The sequence below is a fragment of the Heterodontus francisci genome, chromosome 1 (genome assembly GCF_036365525.1).
Source record: "Heterodontus francisci isolate sHetFra1 chromosome 1, sHetFra1.hap1, whole genome shotgun sequence".
NCBI classification, from domain to species: domain Eukaryota; kingdom Metazoa; phylum Chordata; class Chondrichthyes; order Heterodontiformes; family Heterodontidae; genus Heterodontus; species Heterodontus francisci.
The window spans coordinates 60,039,244-60,065,866 of record NC_090371.1 but is presented as its reverse complement, the minus strand read 5'-3'; the positions used below and the strand labels follow the sequence as shown (position 1 = coordinate 60,065,866).

General features: G+C 45.2%; 1 protein-coding gene across 7 annotated transcripts in view; it reads right to left on the bottom strand.

Moving 5' to 3' along the window:
• Positions 1–26,623, bottom strand: part of znf532 (zinc finger protein 532) — a 259,899-nt gene that overhangs the window by 70,457 nt on the left and 162,819 nt on the right. For all 7 annotated transcript variants that reach the window (XM_068031104.1, XM_068031094.1, XM_068031142.1 and 4 more), the window contains 2 exons: positions 4,658–4,836; positions 3,993–4,169 (listed from right to left, as the gene is read on the bottom strand). In XM_068031104.1, the coding sequence (XP_067887205.1) occupies positions 3,993–4,169; positions 4,658–4,836 (356 nt within the window). The remainder of the gene's footprint in view (positions 1–3,992; positions 4,170–4,657; positions 4,837–26,623) is intronic.

Below are 26,623 nucleotides of genomic sequence, written 5' to 3'. Positions count from 1 at the left end.
TGAGCCCAAATGAAACAAAGGCTGAAAAACTTACATTAATACTTTTCTAAAGCTCTTCACTCATAAACATCCACATCAAACAAAATTATGAGTGAACAACAGCTCTAAAATGTCAAGAATACAAATGGCTCTAATTGTTTTATTCTGGGGATCTGTTTATTTCATGTTTGGATGTGTCATTGGAAGTTTCCAGGGACCTTCTACTAAACAGGGTTTCATTTTGTCATGCTGCCTTTAAATTTTTAGATTTAATGAAGATTAACAAAGGGCAAAAATGATTGCTGCCTTTTTAACCGCAGACAGACATTACAAACATTATACCTAAAAATGCACCACTTTAGAGGTATATCTTTGGTTTTCAATGCAAAGAAACACAGGCATCCTTTTATACAAGTCAAATTTAAATTAAATACATTGGTGTCACCATGCTTACGCAAGGAGGAATTATGAACTGTATAATGAACTTATAAACAAACCCAAAACGAGCACTTTGCCTGAAAAACAAGATGGAGTAGAGGTCAGGTGACCTTATCCTGTGCTACCACCACCACATAGAAACTACAGAACCCTAAGTCAATCTTCATGTCTGGAACAGCTTTGTTAAGGCATTAAAATGTAAATGGCCCATTCTGTGTTACTGGTTACCTCTCTTCAACAAATTAGGTTAAGAATAGCATGGCAGACATGGTGGGCTGGATTTTGTACTGAAGGCTGGGTTCCCGGTGCTGGTCAGAAAAGACGGGGGAACCCCGCCTCTGCCTTTGCGCACCCACCGGAGCGATCCTCTACTCTTTTTATATCGAAGTTTCAGGAGGCAGGATCCCTATTCCTTTAAAGATGGGGATCCTGCCTCCATGAGCTGCTGGCCAATCAGACGGCCGGCAGCTCAGCAGTATCTAGGAGCAGTGGCCACTGCCGATACTACAGAGGCCTTGGACCCAGGTCCAACAGTGGAACCCCAGACAAGAGGTAGGTGAAGTGGGGTTGCCAGGGTCAGTCCAGAAGGCCCCGGCGAGGGGGGGTGGTCCTGCAGTCCAGGGGGAGGGCGTCCTGATGGTGAATTGGTTCCCAATGGGGGTCCTTCGTTGGCGACAAATTGCCCACTGAGGAGGGCCCCCCACCAAGACCGCAGTGAGGGCACCTCGTGTTACAAGGCAACCTCCCCACGTGGCGGAGCCCCCCTGGTAAGATCGGAGTGGCAATGGAAAGAGGCCCTTAATTAGCCATTAATAGGCCTCTGGGTGGGAAGGCAGTTGTCGGCCTATCCCACCCCCGGGGACATTGCTTGGCGACAGGTCCTCTGCCCCATCTCCCCCCCGCTCCCCGCCACCCATCGCGATACTCAATGCTCCCCACCCCACCCCCCGCCCCCAATCCCACCTCATGGGGCCACACAAAATCCAGCTGGTGTCTCCAAATTCAAACTCAAATGAATGGGTGTGAAAAAACTCAACTTTATCAAAATAGAAAGAAGATTGGTGACACCCAGACGCCATTGTCTAACAATGGCCCCACCATCAGACACCATTTATAAGGACAATTCTAAAGAGAAATCATGGTCACATGACAAAAACCATGGGTCTAATCAGGAGCTTAATAAAAGTATATGCTGGGCAGACAAAGACAGACAGCCAGAGAGAGAGAGAGAGAGATTCCATCTGCTCCAGCAGAAGGAGGACCCTGCCCAGAACACTACCTTAACACTATCTGTAGGCAGAGTCTGGACATGGTCTTGAACTCCATACCTGCGAAATTGTACATTTAACTGTGACTGAGATGCAACAAAGCGAAGTCTGCAACTACGCATTCACCCTCCTGAAACTTTCCAACTTTTGTCTTCAGTGAACTAGGAAAAAGGAAAAAACATCCCTGCATCGTTTTTAAAAATCTTCACCCCGGGGAAGAATGCCAGGTTAACGGTGAACTTTTTTTTAAAAAAAACAATCAGACCTAATTGCATGTTATCTTATAATATCGATCTTTTCTTGTGTGTGTACGCGTTTGTGTCTGTGTGCATTTGAGCACAGGTGAAGTTGCAAATTTGTGTGTGTTGTTTAATAAACATTCATCTTTCTTTAAACCTACAAAAAAACCTGTCATTTGTCTGTTTGTTGACCATTAAAATGCTCAGGAGTTAAAACACATTTCTAATAAAACACCGGCTGGGATTTTATCCGGGCAACAGGGGTCTCGACATCCGGAAAAACCAACACCAAGAACCCCATGTCGCCTCTTCTGTGGGAGGCCCGTCAAATCTAGTGCGCCAGAAGTCCTGCCCTCTGAGAGTTGCCAGCCAATCAGAGGCTGGCAGCTCTTTGAGCAGCAGCGCCACAAGGCGGTGGCTACTGCCGTAGGAGCACCTACCCGAAGCCCAGGAGCGGCGCTGGAACCAGGCCACAGGTAGGTCAGGGCAGGAGAGGTCTTGCAGGGGAGGGGTCACGGGGTGTAGGGGGCACGGTAGGGATGTGGCTCTAAACAGCCTCCTCTTCCCGATGCCGGGTCCCTTATACAGGCACTAAGTGCCTTTTAACGAGGGACCCGCCACCCTCAGAGCCAGGAAGCAGCCCACACGGTTTTTCATGCCGTGTCTCGACAGGGTGACCCGCCGCATGGCTAATTGCGGCAGTGGTGGGATGAGGCCCTTAATTGGACATTAATTGCCCAGTTAAGGGCCTGAATTGGCGGAGTTGTAGGAAGGCATTTCATAGGTTCCCCCCCCACCCCCCGGGACTTAATTTTGGCGGAGGCGGGAAGGTGGCGGGATTCCCCTCCCCACCCCACCCCACAAGCACCATCCTGCCCGATTATATGTTCTCCCCATCTCCAAATCCGCCACGGGGGAGAGCATAAAATTCCCCCCACTGTCTTCGATCAGTTGAGAGGTGAAAACGGGAAACCATCCCTATCATTTCCCCCTGTCCATAACAGTGTAGATGTTGATAGCAAATCAGCAATCCATTTTACACCTCTCCTGACTTTTACTTCCATGCGGATTTGCCATCGCCCATTTTACTTTATCACAGAAAGTCAATATCTACCCTAGTTATTCTCTTTTAAGGGATGCTAGCAAGCATAATTTTTATTTTGGTTCACCTAGCCATAAAAATTCCAGGAGCAATGATGTTACCTGTTAAAAGAGAGCAGTTTGCTGCATATGATGTTTAAGTAAAAATCTTTAAATAAACATTCTACATCGACTGGGAGTAGCAATGCGAGTTCTAGATCGCAGACTTAAGGGAGATGTCAAAGTGAGGTGCCTCACACAAGGGAGACAGGGAGGGGTCAATGTAAGCACACTTATTTATGACTGGTTTATGGACAGCAGAAGCTTGGCAATATGTTCCCTGGCCTGTTTCTCACTTAAGGAATATGGGATTGGTGGAGAGAAAGACAAAAACACCCTCAGGTTCAGAGAGAAACTAACATATAAACTGAGGTTGAGGACAAACATGCAGACTTATTTCGATTCGCTGAATTTCAAGAATAACATTTTATATTTTATGGCTCGTCAAGGTGAGGGAAGCTTGCACCAGGAAAAGCACCCAGTTCAGTATATCACAGGGAAATGCAAAGTAATAATGTCCCTTCCAGAAACAGTGGTGCTACCTCTTCTAGACCACAGAAGAACACTGTGTACTGCACAAGTGCGACACCTCTGTAATCAGATGTTAGTTTCTCTCTGTATCCTAGGTTACCGATTCTTGGTCTCCTCCAGCACCACATTCCCTAAGTGAGGAAAGAGACAGGCAACCCATAGACAAGCTTCTGCTGTTCATGTGACCTTTCAGAGCAAGATTGTTAATTTAGTTACTCTAGGATGTGTTTTGTCCTGCACACATATTGCTACTAGAAACTGGATTGAGGTTGCTTAAACTCTATTCACATAGGACCCTTACAGCCAGCAATAACATTATACATAATAGAAGTGCTTTCTCATAGTAATAAAAAATCTTTGTGCATAATCTAGTAGCAAGCATGCTGAGAGTACTTACTTAGCTTCTCTTATTTTGATGCCTGGGTGCTGTGTGTAGGCATGTGAATGAGTACTCGGTGCCGACTTGAAAGCCATGGGGCATATAGGACATTTATAGAAGATCTCACAGTGAGCACATTGGATGTGAGATTTGAGTGCAGCTAGGTCAGCGTAGACAACGCCACAGTGTATACAGCTGCAAGAAGAAAATCAGTCAGAAAGAAAATACACACAACATCCTTGTGACAAGCTGAAAATTAATTTTTCGTAGATAAACACTTCAGCATTGAATTTCCCCATGCATTTATGTTGCCAGAGGTGTGGGTCCAAACCTTTACGTTTTGGATTGTGTACATCACCTCTGCTGGCAGCCCCTCTGACTCCCGATTTTGTGTCAACTTCCCAGCTAGTCAGAAATGAGAAACATTTACAACCAAAACATTATCCCATTTGTTTCAAATGTGGATGGGCATGGTATGTATTTTCTGCAGGATAAAAGTCTTATTTTGATTTCTGAACATTTAGAGTGGCCAAACAAATAGGAGTGATAGGTGAGCTGACTGGATACCGAAAGGAGTAGGGAGGGATAAATTGAAAGGCGGAAAAAAGAATTTCAAACCCAGCTAAATCAATATTTTAGAAATATGGTAATAAACGCACTGATCAGCACAACGCACAACTAACCGGTATCCCACTTTGCGGGTGTAGTGCAGGCAGTTCCTGGTGACATGAGTCTGAAAGTGCGAGGACCTGCATATCGCTCCACATTCCGGACATGTGTATGGAGATTTGTGCTGATGTATTCTTAAGTGCGATGTAAAACTGCACTTGTTGGGAAGTAACATCTGGCAGATCTGACATGTCTGTATTGTGGATAACACACAAAAATTTGCAGTTAATAACATAACCTGCCCACCACAGACACATCATCGCAAACTACAAGATCATCTTGCATCTGTATATTGCCCTCATCATAGAAAAATATCTCAAGGAGCTTCACAGACAAAAATGGACACTGACCTAGAGAAGGAGATATTAGGATGAACGGCCAAATGTTTCGTCAAAGGGTGGGTTTTAAGGAGGCCTTAAAGGAGGAGAGGCAAAAGATTTGACGGAGGCAATTCCAGCCAATAGAGCCTCAAAGGCTAAAGGCTGAATAGTGGAGCAAAGAGAAGGGGAATGCATGAGGCTAGAATTGGAGGGATGAGAGTTTTGTGTGTGTTGTTGCAGAGGTTGGACAGGTCATAGAAGTAGGAAGGGGCAAGGCAGTGAAAAGATTTAAATACAAAAATGAGAATTTTAAATGCGAGGTGTTGGGGACTGGGGAGCAATGCAGGTCAAAAAGAACAGTCATTGTAGGTGAGCAGAACTTGATGCGATTTAGGATACTGTCATGCTAGGCCCCCACCTGCCAAAAATGAGGCACGTTAACTTTGTCATGAACATTGATTTAAACTGTTACTGTAACTTGTTAAACAGATCAGCCGTGGCTGAAAAAGATATTTGCATATTAACAGACGGTGCTTGTGTAGACAAAGGACTATTCCCTGACACATTCAACCCACAATGGATGTTGATCACCGGACAGTGAGGGGGTGGGGAAGCGTATTCCAGGGCCTGCTGGGGTGTTGCAATCCACAGGGGCCAGGACTGGTTGGACCAGCTGGTCACATGACTAACTGGCTGTTCTATGGGGCTTTTGAACTTGCCACAGAGAGTTTGAACTCAAAGACAGTTTTCTCCTGGACTGAGAAGATCTCTCCTGTCTGCTCCCATCTCTTTCTCACAAGCCTCTGAATCCACTGAAGACAAATGAACCCCAAGAGAGAAAAGTCTCCTACACCAAACAAGGTTTAAGAAGAATATTGGGCCCCAACGAAAAGCAAGATCTACTTACAATCAAGGACTCTACAGTGAGCTCAAAGGACCGTAACAAAAACTCTTCAGATATTGCCTCAAACTTTTCCACTTTATTTTTCTTCTGCTCTTTTCTGTCTCTATTTGCATGTATGTATCGCGTATGCATGCTAACGTGGGCATGTCATGTATCCTTAGACATCAACTGAATTAGAGTTTAAGTTCAAGTTTAATAAATTTCAACTTTTCTTCTTTAAACCTAAGTAAACCTGTTTGTGCTGGTTTCTTTGCCTTATAATTGGAAAGTGGTGAACAAGGATTCACCAAGGGGAAGCTAAAAACACAGTGTGTTTAAAATTAAACCCTGTTACGGTAAGACCAGGTGAAGGCTGAGAGGGACCCCTAGACACCTTTCTCACCTGGTCATAACAATACGGACAACTGAGTTTTTCATGAGCGGAGGTTGACAAATCCAGCCACGAGAGCATAGTTGAGACAGGATAAAAGCATGAATGAAAATTTTAGCAGCCGATGGTTGTGTTGAGGCGGAGGCAGGCAGTGTTACAGAGTTTTAAGTAGGCAGTCTCAATGATAGAGAGGATATGGGATCTGAAGCTCAACCTGAGTAAACTGAGCTTGCAAACAGTCTAGTTCACTCAGAGACTGTAGCTGTGGAGGGGAATGAAATCTATATCAAGGGTATAAGATAGGAACATAAGAAATAGGAGCAGGAGTAGGCCATTCGGCGCCTCGCGCCTACTCCACCATTCAACTAGATCATGGCTGATCTTCTACCTCAATGCCATTTTCCCGCACTGTCTCCATATCCTTTGATATCTTTAATATCTAGAAATCCATCGATCTCTGTCTTGAACATACTCAATGACTATCCTCTGGGGTAGAGAATTCCACAGATTCATCACTCTCTGAGTGAAGAAATTCCTCCTTATCTCAGTTCTAAATGGCCTACCTCTTACCCTGAGACTGGTTCTGGACTCCACCAGCCAGGGGAAATATCCTTCCTGTATCTACCCTGTCAAACCCTGTAAGAATTTTGTATGCTTCAATGAAATCACCTCTCATTCTTCCAAACTCTAGAGAATATAAGCCCAGTCTCCTCAATTTCTTCTCAAAGGACAATCCCACAATCCAATCTGGGGAACCTCTGTTGCACTCCCTCCATGGCAAGTATATCCTTCCTTAGGCAAGGAGACCAAATCTGTACACAATATTCCAGGTGTGGCCTCACCAAGGCTCTATACAATTGCAGCAAGACATCGTTACACCTGTACTCAAATCCTCTGATGGTTTTAGTCTTTCTAACGTTTAACTGGAGGAAATTGAGGCTCATTCAAGATTGGATGTCAGACAAGAGGCAGTTGAGGGGTCAAGCAAGATAAATCTGGCGGTCATGAGCATAGATGAGGAAACTAACTCCATGCCAGATGAGGAATAGAAGGGGCCAAGGGTAGATTCTTGAAGGTTCCACAGTGCAGAAGCGGGAAGTGAAGCCATTTCAAGAATTAGTGGAGGCAAAATTGGATAGTCCCTGAACACAGGCATGGGAATTGTGATGCACAATTAACCTGTGCTTCTGAAGCAGGCAGCGCAGAAACTTTGTGCTGCCTACTCATTGAAACGATTGTACTGTGCAGCTCAGGCTAAGTGCGCTGCAGGCCTTAACAGAGGGTTGAAGTGAGTGCGAAACTAGCACCACGTAAAGCTAGCCAGCCCTACTTAAAACCAGCTTGAACCTCTTAAAGGGGAGGTGCATTTTAGCTGCAGCAGGTGGTGAAAGTGGTGGGGGAAGATAGTCTGATCAGCAAGAGTGACTAATGATGCAACAGGGGAGGGAGTGCGTTCCAAGGTTCTCACACGCTGCACTGGAGGAGGTGCAGGAGGTGGAGAAGAGGAGAGATGTCCTGTATCCCACAGGAGGCCAGGAGACCCTCCAGACATACATTGCAAAGGCAGTGGGACCAGATAACCATTGTGATAAACGTCAGCAGTCAAGGCCCGAAGACCTGGCTGCAGTGCTGTAAGAAGTTCATTACACAAGTGGTCAGAATCAGTGAATGCATCTTTAAATGCCACATCGTACCAACTGAACTATGAGCCTCAGAGACTGCTCAATTCACCACACCCCCATCACTCACCTACCAACATTCACTATCAATCACGACTCATATCTCACATTCATAGCTTCACCTCACCCTCATACACTTAGCACTGCTGCAACCCTCACACTCACATCTCACAGCTTGAACGCGCTCCCAGCTATTAAACCGTGACAACCACATCACACTCATTTAAACACTTTCCTCCCTCTTGCAGGACAAGGTGTCGCATAACCAGAAGCAACAGGACCTAATCATTGTTGAATCCCCCATTATCAACATCCTGGGGGTTACCATTGGCCAGAAACTGAACTGGAGCTGCCACATAGATACTGTGGCTACAAGAGCACGTCAGACGCTGGGCATTCTATGGTGAATAACTCACCTCCTGATTCCCCAAAGCTTGTCCACCATCTAAAAGGCACAAGTCAGGAGTGTGATGGAATACTCTCCACTTGCCTGGATGGATGCAGCTCCAACACTCTGGAAGCTCAACACCATCCAGGACAAAGCAGATCGCTTGACTGGCAATCTATCCACCACCTTAAACATTTACTCCCTCCACCACCAACGCACAGTGGCAGCAGTGTGTACTATATACAAGATGCACTGTAGCAACTCGCCATGCCCTCCTTCGACAGCATCTTTTAAACCCGCGACTTCTTCTACCGAGAAGGACAAGGGCAGCAGATGTGTGAGAACACCACCATCTGCAAGATTCCCTCCAAGCCATACACCATACTGACTTAAAACTATATTGCCATTCCTTCACTGTCGCTGGATCAAAATCCTGGAACTCCCTCCCTATCAGCACTGTGGATGTACCTGGACCACAAGAAGGCAGCTCACCACCAACTTCTCAAGGGCAATTAGGGATGGGAACACATGCAGGCCTTGCCCACGATACCCACATCCCATGAAACGATTTTTTTTTTTAAAAAGGACCTAGCAAGCCACTCCGTTGTCAAGGGCAATTATGGATGGGCAACAAATGCTGACCTTGCCAGCAACACCCAAATCTCAGGAACGAATAAAAAAAATCCTCATACCTAATCCTCCTTCTCACATGCCGCTTTCCCCTCATCCCACAATCTCTTCTGATTTACAAGCTTCAGATGACCTAAGCATGCAATTCTTGTGTTTCACCCCTCTCCTGGCCAGGCAGTGGTGGAAGAGAAAGAGGTGGAAGAGCAGGAAGAGGAGAAAGAAGAAGAAACACTGCCACTCACTCTCACACTCACAGCCATCAGTTCAGATACTGACACTGCACAATACTATAGAGAATAGCTTAGAAGCAGGATCTACACGTGGTAACACACAGGGCACAAATGGCCTGCAGTCAGGGCAAGGTAGCACAGGTACCAGCTTGCTGAAGGGACAAGTCGCAATCGAGTCCTGCTGCGGAGGGCTCAGATGAGGACGCTGATGGGGCGGTCTACAGAGGAAGGCTGATAGTTATGTACACTGAAATGCTTCGTGCATTGGCAGGCCTATCAATGTTTCGGTGCTGCAGTGGAAGCTCAGACTGAAGTCACGCAAGCTGAGCTCGCTGCAGCACAAGCTTAGACGGCCACCATCATAGCTGCAGATATCAGTGTTCAAAGGAGCTTGCAGGGTGTCACAGCAATCCAGTAATCTGTGTTCCAGCAGAATACTAGGATCGTTACGGCACCATCCCATGGGTAGTGGCACTGTGGAGCATGAACTTACTGCCCTCACTCAGGCTGATCACATTCATCCTCCCACTATTGCCATTCTGTCGGAGCCCTTGCTGTTGCTCGTCAGCTAGCCAGCCTAGACTGCCGCCACCGATGCTGAGATGGTGTAATCTGATGCCAGGTTTTCTAGGACTAAAGCTGCTCGAGGTCATCCTGCAAGACAATCTGCAGTCTCCCCAAGTGAAAGTTAGCAGCCTTCCACCAGCCGTGCTGCAGCCATTGGGGTAGCAGAAGCCAGGCACCAAGGGAATGCAGAAGGGTGATTAGTTGACTTTTATATGGAATACTGAATAGTTTAAATAACAAATTTTCTTTTGTAATGCTTCTTTTGAAGTAGCTTTTATTTTGGTGTTGTGGCCAAGAGGACGCTGTGATGGTCAGTAAAAGAGGGAAGGTAAGGTTCAGGACTGTTGGTGAATGGGGAAGGGGTTGCATTCACGGACGGTAGTCAGATGAGTCTATAACGGACTGCACAGGCAGAAAAGGGAAGTGTTGGTTGCCCTATTACTTCCTCCTTCTCCTCCTCAGCAGCTGCTCGCCATATAGCGGGTAGCAAAGGCTGTCCCCTCATGATGGTAGGGTTGTGCGGCAAGCAGCAGACCACCAGAAATCTGGGCATGTGCTTTGTCGAGTACTCTTAGGTACTCAGGGCTACTCCAATACAGTCCAGGCAGCAAGATCCAGTAAAATAAAATCAATCAGTAACTAACCTAAAAGAAGCCGATGATCCCGTTAAATAGTGCTGGGGGGAGGGGTACTTCCTGCTGATGAATGAATGCTCAGTTGTGCGAGGTTAAGTGAGGGTTTAGCTTGAGCGTTGAGCTCCAAAATGACAGTGTTGGCATCAAACCAACGTTACACGCCGACTGACATCACAACCTACCTACTCTGCATACTTCTGGGGCATGCTCCCTGTCCCCGTGCTAATGCCCTACCCAAAATGGCATCCAGTATAGCTCACACCAGATGTGCTGGCATGAACGAAAAATAGCACCCATAAGGCCGAAAATATGGGCGCTACACAACTGAATTGTGTGGCCGCTATGGCTATGATTGGGAAGTAAGAGTGGAACTAACTGAGGGTAGTCCCACTGAGCTGGAGACAGAGGAAAACCTTTGGAAGAGGAGGATGCGGTTGCATGTGTCAAACGCTTCCGAGAAGTCAAGGAGGAACAGTCACAGATGATGTTATTTGTGACTTTGAATAGGGTCATGTAAGTGCTGTGGCAGGAATGGGAAACTGTTAAGTTTCTGATCAATGATAATTCCCAGGATGTTGATGATGGGGGATACAGCGATGGTAATGTCATTGAATGTCAAGTGGAGATGGTCAGATTCTCTCTTGTTGGAGATGGTCATTGCCTGGCACTTGTGTGGTGCGAAGGTTACTTGCCACTTATTAGCCTCAACATGAATATTATCCAGGTCTTGATGCATTCAGGCATAGACTGCTTCAGTATCTGAGAAGTTGCTAATGGTACTAAACATTGTGCAATCAGTGGCGGCACAGTGGCGCAGTGGTTAGCACCGCAGCCTCACAGCTCCAGCGACCCGGGTTCAATTCCGGGTACTGTCTGTGTGGAGTTTGCAAGTTCTCCCTGTGTCTGCGTGGGTTTCCTCCGGGTGCTCCGGTTTCCTCCCACAAGCCAAAGACTTGCAGGTTGATAGGTAAATTGGCCATTAGCAATTGCCCCGAGTATAGGTAGGTGGTAGGGAAATATAGGGACAGGTGGGGATGTGGTAGGAATATGGAATTAGTGTAGGATTAGTATAAATGGGTGGTTGATGGTCGGCACAGACTCGGTGGGCCGAAGGGCCTGTTTCAGTGCTGTATCTCTAAAAAAAAAAAATTAGCGAAGATCCCCACTTTGGACCTTATATCGGAGGGACAATCATTGATTAAGCAGCTGAAGATGGTTGGGCCTAGGACACTACCCTGAGGAACTCCTGCAGCGATATCATGCAGCTGAGATGATTGGCCTCCAACCCAATCATCTTCCTTTGTGCTGGATATGACTCCAACCAGCAGAGAGTTTTCCCTAATTTCTATTGACTACAATTTTGCTAGGGCTCCTTGATACCACACGCGATCAAATGATGCCTTCACACCAGGGGCAGTCACTCTCACCTCACCTCTGGAATTTAGCTCTTTTGTTCATGTTTGGACCAAGGATGTGATGAGGCCTGGAGCCGAATGGCCCTGGCGGAACCCAAACTAAGCAGTGAGTAGGTTGTTGCTGACTATGTGCCTCTTAATAGCAGTGTCGACGACACCGTCCATCGCTTTGCTGATGATTGAGAGTAGACTAATAGTGTGATAATAGGCCAGATTTGATTTGTCAGGAAGATGCCAGCGTTGTAGCAAAAGAGATTGAAGTACACATGCATAGGCGATCATTGGCCTTGTCGCTGATTGTAGAATCATAGAAAGTTTAAGGCACAGAAAGAGGCCACTTGGCCCATCGCGTCCGTGCCAGCCGAGAAATGATCCACCTATACTAATCCCACCTTCCAGCATTTGGTCCATAGCGCTGCAGATTACGGCACTTGAGGTGCATATCCTGACTCCTTTTGAATGAGTTGAGGGTTTCTGCCTCAACTACACTTTCAGGCAGTGAATTCCAGACCCCCACCACCCACTGGGTGAAAAAGTCTTTCCTCATCTCCCCTCTAATTTTTCTATCAATCACTTTAAATCTGTGCCCCCTAGTCACTGACCTCTGTGCTAAGGTGAATAGATCCACTCTACCCAGACCTCTCAAAATGTTGTACATTTCAATCAGATCTCCCCTCAGCCTTTTCTGTTCCAAGGAGAACAACACCAACCTATCCAATTTTTGCCCTTAGTTGTATTTTTACAGTCCTGACAACATCCTCGTAAATCTCCTCTGTACCACCTCCAGTGCAATTACATCCTTTCTGTAATGAGGTGACCAGAACTGCACACAGTACTCGCGGCACAGTGGCGCAGTGGTTAGCACCGCAGCCTCGCAGCTCCAGGGACCCGGGTTCGATTCCGGGTACTGCCTGTGTGGAGTTTGCAAGTTCTCCCTGTGTCTGCGTGGGTTTTCTCCGGGTGCTCCGGTTTCCTCCCACAAGCCAAAAGACTTGCAGGTTGATAGGTAAATTGGCCATTATAAATTGTCACTAGTATAGCTAGGTGGTAGGGAAATATAGGGACAGGTGGGGATGTTTGGTAGGAACATGGGATTAGTGTAGGATTAGTATAAATGGGTGGTTCATGTTCGGCACAGACTCGGTGGGCCGAAGGGCCTGTTTCAGTGCTGTACCTCTAATCTAATCTACTCAAGTTGTGGCCCAACCAATGAGTTATACAGTTCCAGCATAACCTCCCGGCTCTTATATTCTATACCTCGGCTAATAAAGGAAAGGATTCCATAGGCCTTCTTAGCCACCATATCGAACTGTCCTGCTACCTTCAGGGATCTATGGACATTCACTCCAAGGTCCCTCACTTCCTCTACATTTCTCAGTATTTTCCCATTAATCGTGTATTCCTTTGCCTTGTTTGACTGCCCCAAATGCATCATCTCACACTTCTCCAGGTTGAATTCCATTTCCCACTTTTCTGCTCACCTGACCAGACCATCAATATCTTCCTGCAGCCTACAGCTATCTCCTCGCTATCTACCACACGGCCAATCTTTGTGTCGTCTGCAAACTTCTTAATCATGTCCCCTACATTTACGTACAAATCATTAATATATACCACAAAAAGCAGGGGACCCAGTACTGAGCCCTGTGGAACGCCACTGGAAACAGCCCTCCAGTTGCTAAAACACCCGTCAACAATTACCCTTTGTTTCCTGCCACTGAGCCAATTTTGCATCCACCTTGCTACATTTCCCTGGATCCCATGGGATTTTGTTTTTTTTTAAACCAGTCTGCCATGTGGGATGGGACCTTGTCAAAAGCCTTGCTAAAATACATGTAGATCACATCAACTGCACTACCCTCATCTATCTTCAAAAAATTCAATCAAGTTGGTCAAACAAGATCTTCCCTTAAAAATAGGCCGACTAGAGGGGAGACTATGTTGGACTTGGTGCTTGGCAACGGACCAGGCCAGGTGGCAGATCTCTCGGTGGGAGTACATTTTGGTGATAGTGATCACAACTCCCTGACCTTTACTATAGTCATGGAGAGGGACAGGAGCAGACGGGATGGGAAAATATTTAATTGGGGGAGGGGGAATTACAATGCTATTAGGCAGGAACTGGGGAGCATAAATTGGGAACAGATGTTCTCAGGGAAATGCACGACAGAAATGTGGAGGTTGTTTAGGGAGCACTTGCTGCGACTGCTGGATAGGTTTGTCCCGATGAGGCAAGGAAGGGATGGTAGGGTGAAGGAACCTTGGATGACGAGAGATGTGGAACAGCTAGTCAAGAGGAAGAAGGAAGCTTACTTAAGGTTGAGGAAGCAAGGATCAGACAGGGCTCTAGAGGGTTACAAGGTAGCCAGGAAAGAACTGAAGAATGGACTTAGGAGAGCTAGAAGGGGACATGAAAAAGTCTTGGCGGGTAGGATTAAGGAAAATTCCAAGGCGTTCTACACTTATGTGAAGAACAAGAGGATGGCCAGAGTGAGGGTAGGGCCAATCAGGGATAGTGGAGGGAACTTGTGCCTGGAGTCGGAGGAGGTAGGGGAGGTCCTAAATGAATACTTTGCTTCAGTATTCACTAGTGAGAGGGACCTGGTCGTTTGTGAGGACAGCGTGGAACAGGCTGATATGCTCGAACAGGTTGAGGTTAAGAGAGAGGATGTGCTGGAAATTTTGAATGAGATGAGGACAGATAAGTCCCCGGGGCCAGACGGGATATACCCAAGGATATTATGGGAAGCGAGGGAAGAGATTGCTGCGCCTTTGGCGATAATCTTTGCGTCTTCACTGTCCACTGGAGTAGTACCGGATGATTGGAGGGTGGCAAATGTTGTTCCCTTGTTCAAGAAAGGGAATAGGGATAACCCTGGGAATTATAGACCAGGCAGTCATGTCGGTAGTGGGCAAATTATTGGAGAGGATTCTGAGAGACAGGATTTATGATTATTTGGAAAAGCATAGTTTGATTAGAGACAGTCAGCATAGCTTTGTGAGGGGCAGGTCATGCCTCACAAGCCTTATTGAATTCTTTGAAGAGGTGACAAAACACATTGATGAAGGAAGAGCAGTGGATGTGGTGTATATGGATTTTAGCAAGGCATTTGATAAGGTTCCCCATGGTAGGCTCATTCAGAAAGTAAGGAGGCATGGGATTCAGGGAAAGTTGGCTGGCTGGATATAAAATTAGCTGGCCCATAGAAGTCAGAGGGTGGTAGTAGATGGAAAGTATTCAGCATGGAGCTCGGTGACCAGTGGTGTTCCACAAGGATCTGTTCTGGGACCTCTGCTATTTGTGATTTTTATAAATGACTTGGATGAGGAAGTGGAAGGCTGGGTTAGCAAGTTTGCTGATGACACGAAGGTTGCTGGAGTTGTGGATAGTGTGGAAGGCTGTTGTAGGTTGCAACGGGACATTGACAGGATGCAGAGCTGGGCTGAGAAGTGGCAGATGGAGTTCAACCTGGAAAAGTGTGAAGTGATTCATTTTGGAAGGTCGAATTTGAATGCAGAATACAGGCTTAAAGACAGGATTCTTGGTAGCGTGGAGGAACAGAGGGATCTTGGGGTCCATGTCCATAGATCGCTCAAAGTTGCCACCCAAGTTGATAGGGTTGTTAAGAAGGCGTATGGTGTGTTGGCTTTCATTAACAGGGGGATTGAGTTTAAGAGCCGCGAGGTTATGCTGTAGCTCTATAAGGCCCTGGTTCGACCACACTTGGAATAGTGTGTTCAGTTCTGGTCGCCTCATTATAGGAAGGATGTGGAAGCTTTAGAGGGTGCAGAGATTATTTACCAGGATGCTGCCTGGACTGGAGGGCATGTCCTACGAAGAAAGATTGAGGGAGCTAGGGCTTTTCTCATTGGAGCGAAGAAGGATGAGAGGTGACTTGATAGAGGGGTACAAGATGATGAGAGGCATAGATAGAGTGGATAGTCAGAAACGTTAGCGGTTCTCCAATCCTCTGCCACCACACCTGTATCCAGTGAGGACTGGAAAATGATGGTCAGACCTTCTGCTATTTCCTCTCTTGCTTCTTTTAACAGCCTAGGGTACATTTCACCTGGCCCTGGTGATTTATCAACTTTCAAGGATGCCAATCCCATTAATACTTCCTCTCTCCAAATGTTTATCACATCCAACACTTCACAGTCCTCCTCCTTAACTACAATATCTACATCGTCACCGTCTTTTGTGAAGACAGATGCGAAGTATTCATTAAGAACCATACCAACATCTTCCGACCCTACACATTGGTTACCTTTTTGGTCTTTTATGGGCCCTACTCTCTGATTAGTTATCCTCTTACTCTTAATGTATTGATAAAACATCTTTGGGTTCACCTTGATTTTGCTTGCCAATATTCTTTCATGCCCTCTCTTTGCTTTCTTAATTTCTTTTTTGATTTCACCCCTCCACTTTCTATACTCTTCTCGGCTTTCTGTCGTATTGAGTTCTCGGTGTCAGACATAAGCTTTCCTTTTCTGCCTTATCTTACCCTGTAAGCTCCTTGATATTCATGGGGCTCTGGATTTGGCCGTCTCACCCTTTTTCCTTGCGGAAACATGTTTACTCTAAACCCCTTGAATGTCCCCTTTGAATGCCTCCCACTGTTCTGACACTGATTTACCTTCAAGTAGCTGTTTCCAGTCTCCTTTCGCTAAATCATTCCTCAGTTTAGTAAAATTGGCTTTGCCTCAATTTAGAACTCCTAACTCCTGTTCTATCTCTGTCCTTTTCCATAATTATGTTAAAACTGACTGAATTATGATCAATATCACAAAATGCTCTCCCACTGCCACTCCTTCCACCTGCCCGTCTTCATTTCCTGAAACTAAGTCTAAAACTGCGCCCTCTCTTGTTGGACTTGCTACATACTGGGCAAAAAAGTTCTCCTGAATGTACCCTTGAGCACCGCCAAACTCTTTTTTTAATTTTCTATCCTTTGTTTCCTCGGTCTTCCAGACTCATCCATTAATTTTCTGCTTTCCATTTTCATTTCTGATTTTGTCCCAACTGAGTCTACCCTCAGGTCTCCATCCCCCTGCCAAACTAGTTTAAACTTTCCCCAACAGCACTAGCAAGATGTCCCACAAGGAACTCAGTCCGGTTCTGTTCAGGTGCAACCCATCCGGCCTGTACAGGTCCCATCTCCCCCAGAGCCAGTCCCAATGTTCCAGGAATCTAAAGCCCTCCCTCCAGCACCAACTGTCCAGCCACTCGCTTGCATGTGGCACTGGGAGTAAACCGGAGATTACTACTTTTGAGGTCCTGCTTGCTATTAAGAACATAAGGAATAAGAGCAGGAGGAGGCCATTCTGCCTCCTCAATATCAATTCAATAAGATCATGGCTGATCAGCCCCAGACCTCAACTCCTCTTTCGTGCCAGCTCTTCATAGCCCTCAACTCCCCAATATTTCAAAAATCTATCTACCTCCTCTTTAAATACTCCGTGATCGAGCCTCCACAACTGTCTGGGGTAGAGAATTCCAGACATTCACTACCCTGAGAGAAGAAATTCCTTCACATCTCAGTTTTAAATGAGTGTCCCCTTATTCTGTAACTATGTCCCCTAGTTCGAGATTCCCCCACTCGTGGAAACATCTTCTCATGAAGAAGGGTCACTGACCTGAAACATTAACTCTGCTTCTCTCTCCAGATGCTGCCAGACCTGCCGAGTATTTCCAACATTTCTTGTTTTTATTTCAGATTTCCAGCATCTGCAGTATTCTGCTTTTATTCTCAACATCTACCCTGTCAAGCCCCCTCAGAACCTTGTACGTTTCAATAAAATCACCCCTCATTCTTCTAAACTCTAATGAATAAAGGCCTAACCTGTTTAGCCTTTCTTGGTAAGTCAACCGCTTCATCCCAGGAATCAGCCTAGTGAATCTCTTTTGAACTGCCTCCAATGCCAGTATATCCTTCCTTAAATACAAGGGCCAAAACTGTACACAGTACTCCAGGTGTGACCTCACCCCAACACCCTGTACAGTTGTAACAAGATTTCCCTATTTTTAAACTCTAACCCCCTAGCAATAAAGGCCAAAATTCCATTTGCCTTCTTAATTACTAGCTGCACCTGCATGCTAACTTTTTGTGTTTCATGCACATGAACACCCAGATTCCTCTGTGCTGCAATTTTTTTTGGAGTCTCTCTAAATAATAATCTGCCTTTTGATTCTTCCGACCAAAGTGCATGACCTCACAATTCCCTACATTAAACTCCATCTGCCAAGTTTTTGTCCACTCACTCAAACCATCTATATCCCCTTGCAGATTCCTTAGGACCTGATCACAACATGCCTTCCCACCCATTTTTGTATTGTCAGCAAATTTGGATATATTACACTCTGCCCCCTCCTCAAAGTCATTAATATAGATAGTAAATAATTGAGGCCCTAGGACTGATCCTTGTGGCACTCCATTAGTTACGTCTTTCCAAAAAGACCCATTAATCCCCGACTCTCTGTCTTCCGTGTGTTAACCAATCCTCAATCCATGCTAATACATTACCCCCAATATCGTGAGCTCCTGTCTTGTGCAATAATCTTTTATGTGGCACCTTATCACATGCCTTCTGGAAATCTAAATGAACTATATCTACCGGTTCCCCTTTATCAACTCTGCTTGTTATATCCTCAAAGAACTCTAGCAAATTTGTCAAACATGATTTCCCTTTCACAAAACCATGTTGACTCTGTTTGATTGCGTTAAGCTTTTCTAAATGGATAGCTCTTCTAAAAAGCTGGCTCAGGCATGATAGGCCGAATAGCTTCCTCTGTGCTGTAAGATTCTATGATTCATTGCTGTGATGATACACCTGAGATCATTAATTTAAAGCTCGCCCGATAAGTTATTTTCAGGAACTTTCTATCATGCAAACTGTAGAATGCCTGCTCCTTTCTTTCTAGAGTAATGATATCAGTCAAGCACATATTGTGATGAGGAACATTTGCTCAGGTGAATCGAATTGTCAGTTGCTGCATCATGTGAACAGTTTCTGAATTATACAGTTTACTTTTGTGGTTGAATTTGACTGGGTAACAGTAAACTTTTTTAATTTACTGTGCTATTTATGCATGAAATATGTATCAAATGTCCCTCCTGATCAGCTGGGTGAAATAATTTCAAGCTGAACTACATTAGATAATTATGTAGAGAACATGAATTTCACATGTCTTGTTATCTTGACAGTAACATACTGTATAATCAGAAAAAAAACTACTTCAGTTTTAAAATTTTGCATGTTAACTATTTCACTTTTTGTGGGGGGGGGGGGGGGGGCGGGGGGGAGAATATCCCCTTTCTTAAAAGGACTTCATAGAACCTAGCTTAAATGTTTTTGTCATTGCTATTCTATTGTCGGCACCAAGGATATTCATGTGCACGGCTTGACTTAACCAGGTATTGAATGTTACCCGCATTCTTTTGGCAAGTAACAGGCCTCAATTTGTTACATCCATATTGTTCCAAAATTGAAATAAACTTAGCATGTGAGGATCTGTGTTCTATCACTCTGTAATACAGATAAGACTTGTTATTTAAGAAAAAGTGCATTGAATAGTATTGGTTGAAGCTATTTCCTATCATCTGTATATTACAACCTATTAACAACTCGTGTGTTTTAGATCTACTTGACTAACATTTCTCAACTCTGTGGGATAGAAAGGATCTCGAGAACAGCACGGTAGATGTAGAATGGCATACCAGTTCTTTAGATTAGTTACTCTGCCTCTCAAACAGCTCCTGGATTCACACACACTCCACAACTACCTCCAAACCAGACACTCGTTTGATTACTCAAAGTTAACTCCACTTTGTCGACAAGTCAACTTCATCTCACCACCGGACGTCAAAATTTTACTTTGGACTCTCATTATTTGGTTCCTGTCCTTTGTTTATGGCCAGAACATGGCACTCCTAATCCCTGCCATGCCAATGCAAAATTAATTTCCTCTGGGTCTATTCGTGTGTGCATTTTGGCTGTTGCTTCAGACCCAAGCCTTATTCCTCTATCGCCTTATTTTTCTCTTGGTCTTTCTCTCCCATCTCTTTTCCTTCCTGTTACCCAGTCATGCTACCTTTCATTTCACCTCTCGTGTACTTTACTCCCTCTATTTTTCTCTCTCTGTACTTCTTTCTACATTCTTCCTAGATTATCATTTCTTTCTCTGTTTCCATTTCCTTCTCAGGACAGTGTCGAATTAGTGCTCCTGGTTTTAGGTTTAAACCAAGTCATCATTTAAGAAGTTAAAAATGAGACCAGGTCATTTAATTTATTCAATTCACCCAACTGTCAAGACCCAAACAGAATTTTTTATCGAGCTCTAAGCTCATCTTGTTCTACTACGCTGTCCAATTCTTTAGCCAGTAGCAACATGTGGCTAATTTGGCAATTCAGATGTAGCTAATTGCATTTTTGATTAGAAAAATAAAGTGTAGTAGGTACCGTTGTTAGACAGAGGATTGCAACATTCATTTGCTGTTGTACTTTAGTCTTTTTGTGCGTTTGTCAGTAAAATGACAGGACAAAAAGCAGACAGCGTGAGTGTTTTTTAAATAACTGTGAGTGCTTTATTTCCATGGTTACTGAGCGGTGGTAGACATTTGTTATTTAAGTAGAAATATACGTGAAGTAGATTTACCTGTATTGTGTGTGTGCGTTTTTAAGGCTTTTTCTGCAAAAATTAGTGCATGTAGCTAAAACAGTGTTGGCATAGCCACACCTGAAGCTAGTCAGTGATTTCTATTGGACAACACAGTTGCATCCCCTGTTGATTTTGTGATCTGGCCAAGTCCTTTCGAATATTAAGTGACTCAGCATTCACCCTGCTATGTCAGCATTCAGGTGACATTTGTGAACATTTATAAGGAGAAATGATGGCGTAGTAGTAATATCACTGGACTAGTAATCCAGAAACCCAAGTTAATACTTTTGGGACACAGGTTCAAATCCTGCCATGGTAGCTGGTGTAATTTAAATTCAATAAATTAATTTAAAATAAATCTGGAATTTGAAAGCTAGTCTCAGTAACGGTGACCATGAAACTATCATTGATTGTCGTAAAATCCCATCTGGTTCACTAATGTCCTTTAGGGACGGAAATCTGCTGTCCTTACCTGGTCTGGACTACATGTGACCCCAGACCTACAGCAATGTGGTTGGCTCTTAACTGTCCTCTGAATTCAGTTGTTAAGGGCAATTAGGGATGGGCAACAAATGCTGTCCTTGCCAGCGACACTCACATCCCATGAAATGAATAAATTTTTTAAAACTGCTTCAGTTTCACTTTTATGGTGCAATCTTAACTCCTTCACTACATTAGAGATATATCACATAACAATGTCTTCCAATAATCATAGACTCAGACCACACATCAGTCTCCCTGGTTTGTTTCTTTTTTTTAAGTTTCTCAATGTTAGATGTATTTCTTTTTAAGGTATGCTAATTACTGTGCAGCTGGAGAAAACTGTCAGGGCAGGTTTCTTACAAATTGATACCTCTGGCTGCTGGGAGCACAGAAATGTGGAGAGATTTTCCTGACCTGTCAAATGTCAATTACATCCCATAATTCTGCATTGAAACTTCTGTGGTACAAGTTCCAGATAATGAATAATCTGGAAGGAACTCCATGGGCAGAGGAAATGGTCAATTTTAACAAATAGTGCCGATAGACTTACTGCCCAATTAACCTGACCATCAACACACTGCCAATTTGACAGAAGGCTATTGCTGAGCAGACCAAGTGCCTGCCTGTTCAGACAGCATTTTAGCCAAGCGACAGGGGTCTCGAATCTAGTGCCAATTAGGCACTTAAGTGGACAGCAGTGGGCCTTCCTTGGGATCAAGGACCCCGGCGACGGACATCCCGTCCCCTGAGAGCTGCCGGTCAATCAGAGGATGCTGCCAGTGGAGCACCTACCCGAGGCCCAGGAGCAGCACTGGACCCAGGCCACAGATAGATAAGGGTGGTCGGGGTATTGCATGATGGGGGTCATGGGGGAGGGCAGTGTGGGGGGGGGCGGTCAGTAGCAAGGGCATGCAGGTGGCTCTCAGGGGTCCCCTTACCCCCTACCTGATGCCGGGTCCTTCATTTTGGTACTAAGTGCCTTTTAACAAGGGATTCCGCACCCCCACCCAACCCCCGCCACATTCCACACCCCTGGATCTGGAAATCAGCCCGCACGGTTCACAGGCCTTCCTGTCCCATACTTAATTTTGGTGGAGGCGAGGATCCCCCACCCCGCCACCATCCCACCCAATTATATGCTCTTCCCATCTTCAAACCGACCGCCGGCGAGGGCAAAAAATTTCCGCCCAAACCTCCTTTAGCATGGAAATCGGCTCCTATGATGTGCAAATTGCCATTTTAGGCTGGAGCTGGTGGGAGCATGTATCATGCAATCACTTAACAGTGAATTTCTACAGAGATGCCTGGGCTCTAAGCACTGGATTTCCCACTCTAAACCTCACTGCCTCTCTACCTTTCTCTCTTCCTTGAAGCCACTCCTTAAAATCTACCTCTTTCAACAACTTTTGGTCACCTGTCCTAAAATTTCCTTTTTGGATGGGTGTAAGTTGTTGTTGTTATTTCTATTTAAATCAGTCCAGGGCCTCAAAATGACTCCATCTCTTTGCCCTGGAACAGGCAGGCTACCAGTCTGCTCAGTTAATACTAAACCCAGCACATGAAATTTATGTCACTGGTAAACTGCCTTTTATTGGACTGTCAGTAAACTCTGAGTTAAAATGCAGCAGCCCTGGTGTCCTTGCATAAATGTGGAGAGCTGCTTACAAGCTCACGTCTCTTGGAGAGCTGCTCGTAAGAGCCCGGTGTACCAAATAAATAAAAGCCCAGGTGCGAGGGAGGATTTTTCCTGTGGGCTTCTGAACCCAGCCATCAAGCTGAAACGTGGGTCAGAAGCCTGCACTGTGTGGGAAACAGTCACTTATTGTAAGTTTTGCTGCAGTGACAAAATTAATGGCCAGAGGGCACAGAGGGCAGGCCCACCATCCAATTAAGAATGGCAGGGGGGGGGGCTCTCAAAGCTGGAGGACCAGACACCTTGCAGCTTGAAAGGAGCAGCAGGCTGTGATGCTGGCTACTAAAGGAGAGGGCGCTTCAAAATGGAGGTGTCTTCTCTCCAACTTTTTTAAATTTAAAATAAAAAATGATTTTTGCAGATGGGGGAGCTGGGGTGGAGTGCAGGGCCTGTGGTTGCTGCAACATCCAGGCACACAGGGAGGCAGGAAGGGCCTCAAAACCTGCCTGGAGCACTGGCCCCGCTGTCTTCTTCCAGGAGGCCACCTCCAGGCAGTTAAACTTTCCCCCACTGCCTGCGGGAACCTGGAAGCCGACTGGAAAATCCCAGTTGGCCTCCTTTAATTGGCTTTAAGTGGCCCTTAACAAGCCATGTGGGAAGGTAGCCCTGCTGCCCCCCAACATCCCGCCTCCGGAGGTGGGATGGAGCGAGGGAACAGGCACACTGGCTGGGGGCTGAAAAACAAGTCAGTGGAGTCTGGGGTTGACAAAAATCAGCATTTCTAAGTCGTGCTCCATTAGCAACTGCTACCATGACAACACTGCACTAATCCAAAATAAACATTTACAAAAAGAATATCGTGCAGTAGACAAGTGCACTAGTTAGTCTGGTACTTAGCAAAACAAAACAGAAAATTTTACTTAAATTCCTCACAATCTAATCCCAGCTGAGATGGTAATAGGCTTCCAATATGTCAAATAAGTCCAGTGACAACACTGTCAGGATGTAAAACTTCTAAACAGAAAGTTGAAAGAAAAAAATATTATTGCTACTGTCAGAATTATGAATGATTGGGAATGAGCAATGACGGCAAAATTTAATTGGCAGAAGCTAATCCTGAAGTAATTTTAAGATGTCACTCATAGCATTTTACAGCTTTGTACTCTTTGCATCATTTATAATTTCAAAAATATTGCCTCAATGAAAGGAAATATTGCGAGCAGACCTGAGCTAAGATTGATTGCAGATTGAGAGTTCACTGTAATATCTTTCACAAGAGAGAGGGATGATACAGACATTACAAACAAGGAGGAAGAGTGTGAAGTATTAGATAAATTTAACATTGCGTCACGCTCATGAGACATGCAGCGATGAAAATACAAAAATAAACTGAAGAGTTATAAAAAATTAGAACAATTAAAAAAAAACTGGTACAATTTGCCTTCAACAAGATGGAGGACACAGTCACATGACAAATACCATCTCCTGCACTAAAATACACATCTATGTCTGCTAAGAACTAAAACTCATTAACCCCATCTGAATTTAAATCAGACTGCTCATCACACATGGGCGTGAGCTATTCGCAAAACAAGCTGAAACAAAGACACTCGCAGACTCTACCAGGGGAATTTTATGCTGGTGGCGGGGGTCACAACGCAGGGAAATATCAGGCATTTAGCTGGACAACACTGGGCTTTCCACGGGATCGAGGACCCCGGCAGCAGAAGTCCCACCCGTGCAGAGCTGCTGGCCAATCAGCGAAGACGGTGGCTGCTGCTGGAGGTGCACCCACCAGAGGCTGTGCAGCATCATTGGAATCAGGCTTCAGGTAGGTCAGGGCAGGAGGTGTCTTGAGGGGGGAGGATTTCGGCAGCAAGGCAAGGGCGCTGGCCCTCAGCAGGCCCCCCCCCCACTTCCCAATGCCAGGTCCTGCCCCGAGCCAGCAAGTAGCCTACAAGGTTTTTCCTACCGTGCTTCCCGTGCGGCGACAGAGCTGCCTGCTGCACAGGTAATTGCAGCTGCGGAAGGAAGAGGCCCTTAATTGAGTATTAATTGCCCAGTTAAGGGCCTCAATTGGCAGAGGGGCGGGAAGGCCATTCAGAGGCCTTTCCGTCCTAGACTAAATTTTGGCAGAGGCGGGATGGTGGCAGGAACTCCCCACCACCACCACCCACCCAATTTTATGATCTCCCTGCCTCCAAACCCACTGCGGGGGAGAGCATAAAATTTCCCCCATCTCTCCAGCTACACATACTACAATAAGGTGTGAACATCCCTCATCTTATCAAAATGGGCTGAGATCAGAAGCCATTGTATAGCCCCTAAGGAACCAAAAGCCTAAAGTCACATGGGTGAAACTAACACTTTATGAATTTACCTTTAAAGATAACCTTTTTGGAGAATAAAGGGAGACATTAATCATTCAACATCAGAACATAAATCATCAAGATCAGTCTATAATCTCCAGCCACAGAGAGACCAGCGAAAGCCATCTTTAATTCCAGCAGAAGGCTGAGAGAGAGAGAGATCATAGAAATCATAGCGATCAATTCCAGCTAAGACATTTGAACCCTGCTGAGATGAGCTGGCAACCAACAGTAGCAGAGAAGTATGAGAGTGCCTTTTAAACAACTCCTCCACATGTGAAAATTGAACTAAGAGATATCTCACCATCTTCTAACTGAAGTGGTGTCTGCCAAGAGCCCAGCAAGGCCAAGTCAACCAGCAAACAGGCCTGCAACTTTAAAACTTACCTTCTCAGAGAATCCCACGGGTTTTTTCCTGAAAACAGTAGACTTTTACACCTTGAATGCTTAACGCCTCTTTTACCCTTTTCCTTCTATCTATCTTTTCTTGTGTGCATCAGAGAATGAATGTGTGTGTGGGTGGTGATTATTGTTTATTAAAAATTTAATCTACTGTTTCAAACTCATGAGAAAACTGGTCACTGTCTGTTCATTTGACCAACAAAACACAGGGGCTGAAACACTAATTTAAGCAAACACTACCCATCTTCAGTTGGGAGGTGACCAGTGGAAATATTTCCCACCTGTCCATAATAATACTGAGAGCAGAAGTATTAAGGGGTTTAACATCTTTAAAAGTGGATAAACCCCCAGGCCCAGACAAAATGTATCCTCGGTGTTAAGAGAAGCGAGTGATGAAATATTGGAGGCTCTGATGATCATTTTTCAATCCTCTCTAGCTGCAGGTGTGGTGCCAGAGGACTGAAGGACAGTTAATATTGTAGCATTGATTCAAAAGGGAGAAAGAGATAGATAAAGTAATTACAGGCCAGTCAGCCTAACTTTGGTGGTGGGAAAATATTGGAAAAAATTCTGAGGGACAGGATAAATCTTAATTTAGAGAAACACAGATTAATTAAAGACAGTCAGCATGGATTTGTTAAGAGGAGGTAGTGACTGACTAACATGATTACATTTCCTGAGGTGCTAACAAGGAGGGTCAATGAGGGTAGTGCATTTAATGTAATCTATATGGATTTTAGCAAGGCTTTTGATAAGGTCCCACATGGCAGACTGGTCACAGAAGTAATTGCCCATGTGTGTCCTGTACCTAAAAAGCAGGTCAAATCCAATTCAGCCAATTACCATGCCATCAGTCTACACTCAATCATCAGCAAAGTGATAGGAGGAGTCATTGACAGAGCTATCAAGCAGCACTTACTCACCAATAACCTGCTCACCAATATTCAGTTTGGGATCCACAGGGCCACTCAGCTCCTAACCTCATTACACCCTTGGTCCAAACATGGACAAAAGAGCTGAACTCAAGAGGGAGGTGAGAGTGACTGCCTTTGACATCAAGACAGCATTTGACCAAGTGTGGCATCATAGAGCCCTAGCAAAATTGAAGTCAATGGGAATCAGGGGAAAACTCTCCACTGGTTGGATTCATACCAGCACAAAGATGGTTGTGGTTTTTGGAGGCCAAACATCTAAGCCCCAGGACATTGTTACAGGTGTTCCTCAGGGTAGTGTCCTAGGGGCAACCATCTTCAGCGGCTTCATCAATGAATTTCCCTCCATCATAAGGTCAGAAGT